Genomic DNA, 11,369 nt, shown 5'->3' on the forward strand with positions numbered 1-11,369 from the left:
ACACCCAAGTGCAGGGAACACCGTGGCAGTCGGTTGGGCACCCGCTTCCAGGCAAGGACACCTCCTGCATCAAGGAAACACGTGTTTCCGGAGTGAGGAGGCTGAAGGCGGGGCCCAGAGGAGAGCCGAGCCATGGAAGGAGGTGTGTGCATGTATGGTGAGCATGGAGAAGGTGCAGGTGCCTCAGGGAGGATGAGTGGGATGAGCTGATTCAGGGAAACTATAACAAATGCTTTCACCGAACAGGAGAAACCTGAAGGTCTGGGTCCAGAGCCTCAGATCTTGCACTGGCAGCACATGGGGACACAGCAGGTGGACTGGCAGCAGCAGGGTTTGCAGCAACTGGACTGGCAGCAGGATGACCCACAGCCTGAGGAGCAGCAGCAGGGCTTACAGCAACTGCACTGGGAGCAACCACAAGAGCCACAGCCCCCCTTGGAGCCCCCACAAGAGCCACAGCTGGGGCAGGAACAGGCTGGCACAAAGCAGCACACGGGCTTGCAGCAGCAGACGGGCACACAGCAGCCGGAGCCAGAGCCCCCACAGCTGGAGTCACAGCCTCCAGAGCAGCCACAGCAGCCCATGGTTCAGGTGGGTTGAGGCTGGAGTGGGTGGAGGAGCAGGTGAGAAGGAGGTGCAGGTGTGGAGCCCCCTGAGCCCGGGCCCTTTATACCCCACATAGGAGCACACCATCGTCTCTGTCTCTTTCCGGTTGCTGTTTACACAGCTCCTGGAGGTATGTCTTGATGGTTTTACTTTGGCTATGTTGACATTTTCTGGATCCAAGTATGAGCTCTTCCTCCTGAGATTATTTCCTTGTGGAATTCATACTGGAAGGAAAAACAGCTCCAACGCTGGCTCACCTCAGGAGGAAGTGCAGCCTCCTCAAGGGCTTAGGCTCTGTCCCAGCTCCTGATTCTGACTCTCCCTGGGCCTTTGAGCAGATCCAATCAACCTTGGAGCCCCAGCTTTCTCTCCTGCAGAGGGGAGCTAGCAGCACCAGCCTCTGGGGGTTGCATGAGAATTACCTGAGATTATTCATGTATTGCATCTTTTGCAATGCCCCAACTCCCCATCCCTCACCCTCAGGCAGGGTTCCATCTTGGCAGGACTGGATCAATGTTGCAGATTTCTGATGTTCGACGCTGTGAGACACCCTCCCAGCCCCCAGAGCAGTGCCGCTGTCTACCTGATTCCTGCTGGTGCCCCCAGGGATGTGGTATCTTCTTTGTGGCAACTATGGCTGAGGATGGCAGGGTTCTCAGCATTGGGGAAGGAATACATCCTCTGTTTACCTCCTCCCTGTTTCTGGACCAGTCTCTGTGGGCAGGGCAATGGGCTCTGTGATTACAGAAGGGAAGTTCACACAGCACGGTCCTTGGGGACATGTGAGAAGAGCTTCCCACTGCTTTGGAACTATTGTGTGGACAGGTTCTTCTCTTGGAGGAAAACAAAGCTTGGAGCAGAACTTGAGGAATGGGGGAGGGACCATGATGGGTACAAACAGCAACCAAGGGACAGGAAGGATACTCCAGCCAGGAGGCAGGGCACTAGCGATGGTGAGGAGGCTGCAGGTGCAGGAACCCGTCAGTATGGTCCACACTCAGATGTGGCTCAAATGTGTGAAGAGTGGATGTGCAGGCTTACAACCTTCCAGTGTGCCTCGGCCGACATGGGGTGAAACCCAAACCCCTGACACTGGCCCATCCACCTCTCCAGCTGGATTTGACCATGGCCTTGGCCACCCATCGTTCCAGAACCAATCAGCCCAAAGCTCAGTGGATCAGGAGTTCAGGTCTGGCCCTGGATGGTGGAACAGGCTGCACGATGCGTGGGGTCTCAGCTGGGAAGGTACCAATGGCTAACGATGGCAGCATGGCTTGGCTGGGCTGTATTTTGGGACCTCAGATCTGGCCGTCTGCAGGGTTCCCTGGTTTTTCTCTCAATTGTGTCAGCGGGGGCTGGCTTGTCGAAGACGCTGTGTTCACACGCCTGTGGGATCGCTACAACAGGTGAGGCTGGACAGATCTCCCTCCCTCCCCACCTCACGGCCTCTTCCCACGGCTGGCTGGGGCTTCCTCACAGCACGGTGGGCTCAGGGCAGCTGTACTTCCTACGAGGTCACTGGAGCAGAGGCCGGAAGGTACCTTATGACCCAGCCTAGGAATCGTAGAGTATTTATCTCTCCTCAGGTCACTAAGGCCAGCCCAGATTGTGGAGAGAAGAGAAAATCCACCTCTCCACGGGAGGAGAATGACTTGGCATCATCTTCAAACTGCCTCAATCATTCTTCATCCAGCCCTGGATTGGTGCCCGGGACACACCGTGCTCCTCCTTACTCACGTCCTGTGTGCTGGCGGTTCCTACACGGAACAGACTCGCCCAGGACCACCCTGGACTGCGTCCCTCCTGTCTGTCCAGCTCAGATCCACCTCTGAGACCCCATCCCGAGATAGCCACCCCCGCCACCTCGCATTCTCTGCTTCATTATTGATTCCCACGATGCCAAACTGGATCCGCTCTCCCCCTTGTTTGTTCTTGGAGGTGTGTGTCCCACCTCGGGAGTGTGAGCTCTGCAGGGGCAGCGGCTTTATCCCGCATGCAGCCATGCAGCTCTGTCACCCACACCTGGACACACTCCATAATCGTCATTGAGAGAGGGAGTTGTCAACTGAAGGAGGACGAGGTCATCAATTTGGAAAGGAGCACTTTGCTTCTCACAGCGCTGCGGGCTGAGTGTGGCTGTTCTGACCGGCTGGGAGGCACAGCCTCTGGTAGGAAGCTGGAAACAGACACTTCCAGGGAGGGAAGACTAAGGCAGAGATCTACACTGAGCGGGGGTGGCTGAATATGCATATTCAATAAGCTGTGGGAGGGGCATGAACATTGATGAGAGGAGAAACCAGGCGTATGCACAATTGAGCTTCACATCTCTCCATGTGCAAAAACCAGAGGAGTTAACCTGATCTGAGGGTGGAGTTTTGGGCCCTCTGATGTCAAAAGGTGAAGCAGCGGACTCGGAAGCCCTCCCTGCGCCTCTTCCCTGGAATGGCCAGGGCCTCCCCATGGGGGTCTCCTATCAGGAAGAAGAGAGGGGCAATGTCTGGGGTTCACTGATCTCAGCGGCGCAGTCTCCACAGGTTAGACTCCTGCTTTCCCTGAGGTGAGTGTCAAGCCCCGGAGCGCAAGCTAAGCCATCGTATCCCCTGTGACCTGCATGTACATATCCAGATGGCCTGAAGCAAGTGAAGAATCACAAGAGAAGTGAAAATGGCCGGTTTCTGCCTTAACTGGTGACGTTCCACCATTGTGATTTGTTCCTGCCCCACCTTAATTGGGAGATTAACCTTGTGAAATTCCTTCTCCTGGCTCAGAAACTCCCCCACTGAGCACCTTGTGACCCCCACCCCTGCCTGCAAGAGAAAAACCCCCTTTGATTGTAATATTCCACGACCCACCAAAATCCTCTAAAACTGCCCCACCCCATCTCTCTTCGCTGGCTCTCTTTTCGGACTCAGCCCGCCTGCACCCAGGTGATTAAAAAGCGTTATTGCTCACACAAAGCCTGTTTGGTGGTCTCTTCACACCGACACGGATGTGCGAGACAGTGAAGGACCTGGGTCATGGCTTGCCAGGAAGCAGGAGAAGGAGGCAAGTCCAGCCTCCCCTCATAGCCAGGACCTCAGCTTGCAAGGTTTCCCTGTAAACCAAACATAAAATGCTAAGGCCCCTCCCCCACCATCTGAATGGACTTCCTCCTCAGCCAGGGTTGTTTTAAAATTTAACCCGAGAAATTATGATGGGCAGTGGGGGTCAGCCATGCCTCATTCTACCTCTCCGGCATTAACATCCTCACAGACTTTAAGTCCGATAAGAAACGTTTCACCACCTCTTCTCTCTGAAGCCTGCTACCTAAAGGCTTCCTCTGCAAATGACAACCTGGGTCTCCACGATCCTTTATCCTAACCCAGACATTCCTAGCTGAGGATCCCAGGTCTTTGGACAAACTCAACCAGTTGTCAACTGGAAAATTTTTACATCTACCTATAGCCTGGAAGATCCCTGCCCTTCAAGTTGTCCCTCCTTTCTGGACCAAACCAATGTATTGTCGATGAAAAGAGTCAAACTCTGTAAAATATTTGGAGAGATTTATTCTGGGCCAAATATGAGTGACCAGGGCCCATGACACAGCCCTCAGGAGGTCCTGAGAACATGGGCCCAAGGTGTTTGGGGTACAGCTTGGTTTTATACATTTTAGGGAGGCAGGAGACATCAATCAAATGCATTTAGAAATACAGTGGTTTGGTCCGTATTTGCGGGACTACTTGAAGCAGGTGGGAGGGGAGTGGGGGCTGGGGGGTGGGAGGGTTCCAGGCTACAGGTAAATTTAAACATTTTCTGGTTGACAATTGGTTGGTTGTCTAAAGACCTGGGGTAGACAGAAAGGGAGTGTTCAGGTGAACATAAAGATTGTGGAGACTAAGGTTCTTTAAAAGTCTTACAGTGGCTGGCCTTAGAGACAACAGATGACAAAAGTTTCTATTCAGATGTTTATGTTTAAAGGGTGCTAGACCCTTAGGTAATCTCTTTAGGACTGGGAGGGCCTGGAAGAAAAACACCTAGCTGTGTTAACAGAGATCCTTTCCAGATGCAGATTTTCCCCCACAAAGGACAGCTTTGCAGGGCGGTTTCAAGATATGGCAAAGAAACGTGTTTGGGGGAAAATATTTTGATTTTCTTCCTTGCCTAGCAATGTTATGCCAGAGTCCGGTGGAAAGTAAGTGACAATGTATAGGGCTAAACAAAACCCATCTGATGAGAGTTTATGATTTGTAGGGCATGACCAGGCTCCTTAGACAGGAATTTGAGCAAGATAAAAAAAACAGAGTTTAGCCCTTAGTATTTCTTAAATGTATTTGATTGAAGTCTCATGTCTCCATAAAATGTATAAAGCCAAGCTGCACCCAACCACCTTGGGCACCTGTTCTCAGGACCTCCTGAGGGCTGTGTCACGGGCCATTGGTCACTCACGTTCAGCTCAGAATCTTTTCTATTTTTTTTTTTTTTGAGATGGAGTCTCGCTCTGTCGCCCAGGCTGGAGTGCAGTAGCGCGATCTCTGCTCACTGCAAGCTCCACCACCTCCCAGGTTCACGCCATTCTCCTGCCTCAGCCTCCCTAGAAGCTGGGACTACAGGCGCCCGCCACCACGCCCAGCTAATTTTTTTGTATTTTTAGTAGAGACGGGGTTTCACTGTGTTCGCCAAGATGGTCACAATCTCCTGACCTCGTGATCCGCCTGCCTCGGCCTCCCAAAGTGCTGGGATTACAGGCATGAGCCACCACACCCGGCCCAGAATCTTTTCAAATATTTTACAGAGGTTGACACTTTTTGTCGACACCCCCTTGGCCAAGAGGGGTCCGTTCCGTCAGTGGCTGGCGGGGGCGTGGTTAGGATTTCCTTCTGATTTCTCGGGGAAAGGCTCTTGCTTCTGTCTGCTGATCGCGTGCTGCAGGAGTTCCTCCGGTTGGCAGCTGGGCTTGAAACCGCCTTTGCAAAGCTATGACTGAGACGGTGAGAGATCTGACTTAACTGATTCCATCTTACTTCTAACCTCCAAGCTGTCCTTGCTCATTCCTGGGCGTTGGCTGAACTAACTTTGGGAGAGATTTAGTTTGTAGTTTATAGTTTAAACAAAGACAGTAACAACCTTTTCCCAAAGCAGACCTCCTTCTTGCCTGGGGACTAGACTAACATTAGTCACGAGATTAGAAATTGCGGTTTAGGAGTCACGTAGCTGGGGGTCATTTACAAGATTCTGACCCTCCCTGCACTTGATGGATCAGGTGGCACCACCCAGATCAATAAACTGGCTCATCTGATCTTGTGGTCCCTACCCAGGAACTGACTCAGCGCGAGAAGATGGCTTTGACTCCCAGTGACTTCATCCCTGACCAGTTAGCACTCTTGGCTCCTGACTTCTCCCCACCCACCAAGTTGTTCTTAAAAAGTCTGCTCCCTTGGCACATCTACACCATGGAATACTACGCAGCCATAAAAAAGGATGAGTTCATGTCCTTTGCAGGGACATGGATGAAGCTGGAAACCATCATTCTCAGCAAACTACCACAAGGACAGAAAACCACACACCGTATGTTCTCACTCATAGATGGGAGTTGAATAATAAGAACACTTGGACACAGGGTGGGGAACATCACACACCAGGAACTGAGGGGTAGTGGGGGACTGGGGGAGGGATAGCATTAGAGAAATACCTAATGTAAATGATGAGTTGATGGGTGCAGCAAACCAACATGGCACATGTGTACATATGTAACAAACCTGCACATTGCTCACATGTACCCTAGAATTTAAAGAATAAAACAAACAAAAAAATCACCAAAACCCAAAAAAGCTCTGCTCCCCGAATGCTCAGGGAGACTGATCTGAGTAATAATAAAACTCCGGTTTCGCACACAGCCGGCTCTGCATGAATGACTCTTTGTCTGTTGCAGTTCCCCTGTCTTGATGAATCAGCTCTGTCTAGGCAGTGGGCAAGGTGAACCCCTTGGGCGGTTCCAGGCTCATGGCTGGGTTGGTTAGATTCAGTTCTATGGGCTTCAAGTGCTAGAGGTCAGGAAGGGACCCTTCCCTTGAGCAGATCTCAATCCAAGTCCATCTCCCAAAATCAAAGTCTTCCATTCCACACCGATCATATAGATTATGAGTTTATCTTCCCAGGAGCAGAACAAAAACAAGATGACACCAGTCCCTCCTCCACCTACCCAGAGAGGTCTGCACAACTGACTCTTCCTTTTGCTCCTTTTTCTCCTCAGACGTCTCCCTTACCTTATGTAAAATGCAGACTTACTGGGCACTAACTAAAGTCTCACAGGAATGCAACCATTGGCCTAATGCTTACCTGCCTCTTCCTATTTGCCTGCCCCCCTTTAAGGAAGTGTATAAATACCAAACTTCCCGAAAACCTCTTTGGGAAACAGCCACAGATGTGCCTGCATCTTGCATTTTTCCCAGATGTGCCTTAAAGCAGGCTTAGTAAACCCTGACGGATAGAGAGCTTTGCCTCAGCCACTCATTTCAGGTATCATTGTGAACCCTGATTTATAACCCGTTGGTTAGAAGCTTGGGAGGCCTGGACTCGTGATTGGCATCTGTATTAGTCCATTTTCATGCTGCCAATAAAGACATACGCAAGACTGGGCAATTTACAAAATGAAGAGGTTTAATGAACTCACAGTTCTACTGGGGAGGCCTCACAATCATGGTGGAAGGTGAAAGGCGCATCTCACATGGCGGCAGACAAGAGAAGAGAACCTGTGCAGGGAAACTCCTCTTCATAAAACCATCAGATCTTATGAGACTTATTCACTATCATGAGAACAGCACAGGAAACACCCACCCCCATGATTCAATTACCTCCCACCAGGTCCCTCCCACAACACGGGGGAATTGTGGGAGCTACAGTTCAAGATGAGATTTGGGTGGGGACACAGCCAAACCATGTCAACATCTCAAATGGGGACAGTCTTGCGGGACTCAGCCCTTCGCCTGTGGGATCTGAAATGAACTCTGCTTGAGGATGGGAGTGAATTGCAGGACACTCAGCTGGTGTCAGAGAATCAGTCAGTGTGGAAAGAGGCAGAAAATTGAGTGGTGTAGGGAAAACTAGCACATCAGGAATGAGAGTGGTCTGTGTGAGAGTGTAGAGAAACTACATTTTTCTCAGATTCATACTGACAAGAGATACCACAGGTGGAAGAAAACAGGGAGTGTCTCTTTCTGGTCCAGGCAAGGGGTGGAGGCCGTTTTTGACTTTCACCTTCTGTGGGTTCATCTCTCTCTTGCTTGTTGGCTCTGAAGATTATTTATTTTTTCAACAGCTCAGTGACTTAAAAAACATATATGTTTTAAATACAGCACTTTAAGCTTTATTTATTTATTTATTTATTTATTTATTTATTTATTTATTTATTTATTTTTGAGACGGAGTCTCACTCTGTCGCCGGGGCTGGAGTGCAGTGGCTGGATCTCAGCTCACTGCAAGCTCCGCCTCCCGGGTTCACGCCATTCTCCTGCCTCAGCCTCCCGAGTAGCTGGGACTACAGGCGCCCGCCACCTCGCCCGGCTAGTTTTTTGTATTTTTTTTTTTTTAGTAGAGACGGGGTTTCACAGTGTTAGCCAGGATGGTCTCGATCTCCTGACTTTGTGATCCACCCGTCTCGGCCTCCCAAAGTGCTGGGATTACAGGCTTGAGCCACCGCACCCGGCCTGCTTCATTTATTTATTTCTTTAGAGACAAAATCTCATTCTGTTGCCCAGGCTGGAGTGCAGTGGTGTGATCTAGGCTCACTGCAGCCTCTGCTTCCCGGGTTCAAGCAATTCTCCTGCCTCAGCCTCCTGAGTAGCTGGGATACAGGCACCCACCATCACGCCCAGCTCAATTTTGTATTTTTAGTGGAGATGGGGTTTCACCATGTCCTTTTAGAACTTCCAGGGTTGTGAATAGTATTTAGTCAAGCTTACTTACTAAAACAGAAACTCAGAAGCAATTTCTAAAAATTCTGTGTCGTTGAGTCTTCACTTTCTTGTCACAGTTTCGTCAGGTGCTCACTGCTTGCCATCCTGTGAGACGCTGGCTTCCCAAGCAGCCTCCAGTGCTCTGCTGTTACACGCCTGGGTCTGGGGGCTCCAGTCTTGCAGCCCACCTCCTCCTCCGCCGGCTCCTGCCTTCCCTCCCCACGAGTCAAACCTGCTGGACTTTGGCCTGGGCCCTCCAGCCTCCGGAACTGGGAGAAATGGTGTCTGTTGTTCAGTCCTCCAGGCTTCGTTTGTGGGGTTTTTTTCTGGCAGTCAGATCTGACAGAGGCAGCAGGGAAGGGACAGGTGGGTGCCTGAAGCAGAGGTCTGCATAGGGCGGTGTCACAAGGAGGCAGGAAGGAGATGTCTATAGGATGTCTTCCAGGAGATGCTGTGGGATTTGGCGACTTGTCGGGGAGAGAAACCCAAGGGGCCTCCCAATTCTGTGTCCCGGAAGATGGGAAAGATGGTGAGGCCACCACCCAAGTGGATGCCATGGCTGAGTTATGCCCCCTGGTTCATATGTTGGAGTCCTCACCGCAGTATCTCCGAACGGGACCTTATTTGGAGATAGGTCTTTACAGGGGTGATTAGTTAAAACGTGGGCCTCATGGAGTAGGGTGGGCCCTAATCTAATCTGTGTCCTTATACAAAGAGATGAGGACGCAGACACACACAGAGGGACGAGCACATGAGGGTACAGGGAAGGCAGCATCTGTAAGCCGGGAAGAGAGGCCTCAGGAGGACACAGCCCTGCGGCACCTCGTTGGTGGATTCTGGCCTCCAGACTGAGACAATCCACTCCTGTTGCTTAAGCCACATGGTTTGTGGGGCAGCCCTAGCAAACTCACACAGCAGGGAACGGGGGGTTCCCGAATGCCTGGGAGTGCAACTCAGTGAAAATTGTATATTTCTCTAATCACACAGAGGCTGAAACGAAAGAATCACAACACAAACTCGTGGGAGGTACGGATCGTATTTATTTAGAAGATCCAGCCCGGGTACTTACAAGGCGAAGCCCTGGGGCAAAGAAACCAGGCCAGGTCGGAGGTAGAAGAGGAGACTGGGCACCCCTCCTCCTCAGGAGAGGATCCTGGGATCTCTAATAATTCTGAGTCCTCTAGATCAACTCCAAAAGCGATCGGAGCTCTGGCAGCTCAGGCAGGATGAAGACGAAGGGTGGAGGAGCCAGGAGGTTGCAGGGACACGGGAGAGGCGGCAGCAGGTCAGAGGATTCCAGTTTCAGTGTGTTTCCAGCAGGCTCACAGGAGGGGCCCAGGGATGTGGGATCTTGAAGCCCTGAGAAGGCTGAAGTGGTGAAATCGGGAAAGGAAAAGGGGATTACGGGAGAATTAATGGGCAGGACCCAGTACGCCAGAAGCCCTCATGACCTCAGAGGCTGAGCAGCTGAGTACTGAGCCCTGAACACTAGGCTGCCTTAGTCCAGAGGAGGACAGACTCGGAGACATGCTTCAGGAATTCAGGCCACAGCTGCAGTCATTCCTGGAGAGCCCAGATCTGTAGGACCAGCTGAGGTTTGTGGGCAGAGCCTCAGATCTTGCACTGGCAGCACACGGGGACACAGCAGCTGGACTGGGAACAGCAGGGTTTGCAGCAGCTGGACTGGCAGCAGGATGACCCACAGCCTGAGGAGCAGCAGCAGGGCTTGCAGCAGCTGGACTGGGAACAGCAGGGCTTGCAGCAGCTGGACTGGGAGCAGCTACAGGAGCCACAGCCCCCCTTGGAGCCCCTACAGGAGCCACAGCCCCCCTTGGAGCCCCCACAGGAGCCACAGCCTCCCTTGGAGCCCCCACAGGAGCCACAGCCCCCCTTGGAGCCCCCGCAGGAGCCACAGCTGGAGCAGGAACAGGCTGGCACACAGCAGCACACGGGCTTGCAGCAGCAGACAGGCACACAGCAGCTGGAGCCACAGCCCCCACAGCCGGAGCCACAGCCCCTACAGCCAGAGCCACAGCCTCCACAGCCGGAGCCACAGCCCCCACAGCCGGAGCCACAGCCCCCACAGCCGGAGCCACAGCCCCCACAGCCGGAGCCACAGCCCCCACAACTGGAGCCACAGCCTCCAGAGCAGCCACAGCAGCCCATGGTTCTGGTGGATTGAGGGTGGAGCAGGTAGAGGAGCAGGTGAGAGGCAGGTGGCAGGTGCAGGTGTGGAGCTCCCTGAGCCCCGGCTCTTTATATTCCTGCCCAGGTGTTTGTACTGATCACATGAATACGTCTGTTGTTGTTTCTGCTGTTTCACAGGCACAAGTGTTGTTTATAATCTCTTCACCGTCCTATGAGCCGCCATCAGCTCAAGCCAAGCTCTACTTTCCTTGGTTTCTAAATTTAGCCTCTTCCTCATAGGCGTTTCCCTTTGTTAGAAGACATTGGGCTCCCTCTCCGGCGGGTGTCCCAGGAGCCCGGGAGGCGGTGGTGGCTTGGCTGGCAGGTGGACCATTGTCCTTGGTGCTCAGGGCTCTCCTCACTGATGCAGACCCTCCACCCTCTGGCATTGGTGTTTATGTCAATGGTGGTCATTTTGTAAAATAAATAAAGCAAAAATTAAAAAAATAAGCTGAAAGAAAAGGCTGCCTATAGGTTCCACCGCTTAAAAACTTCCGGTATAAATATTTTGTCAAATTTGTAAAACAGAGTTTTGAAGAGTGTGGATTTTAGTGTGGCCCTGGTTCTCTTATGCCTTTCTTGCCTCTTCCTCCTGTATTCAGCTCACTCCTAACGACACGGATTAGACCCACGTTCCCTTCAGGC

General features: G+C 52.0%; 1 protein-coding gene and 1 pseudogene across 1 annotated transcript; both read left to right on the plus strand.

Annotated features, from left to right (window-relative positions):
• Positions 1–14: 14 nt before the first annotated feature.
• Positions 15–3,546, plus strand: LOC104680659 (annotated as a pseudogene).
• Positions 3,547–9,054: 5,508 nt separating this feature from the next.
• LOC104680759 (DNA-directed RNA polymerase II subunit RPB1-like) lies at positions 9,055–11,134 on the plus strand. The gene is given in 3 exon segments (XM_010386844.2): positions 9,055–9,066; positions 10,040–10,750; positions 10,752–11,134. Coding segments are annotated over 3 exon segments (936 nt in total). The 3' UTR covers positions 10,965–11,134.
• The last annotated feature ends 235 nt before the right edge of the window (positions 11,135–11,369 follow it).

Source organism: Rhinopithecus roxellana, chromosome 15 (assembly GCF_007565055.1).
Source record: "Rhinopithecus roxellana isolate Shanxi Qingling chromosome 15, ASM756505v1, whole genome shotgun sequence".
NCBI classification, from domain to species: domain Eukaryota; kingdom Metazoa; phylum Chordata; class Mammalia; order Primates; family Cercopithecidae; genus Rhinopithecus; species Rhinopithecus roxellana.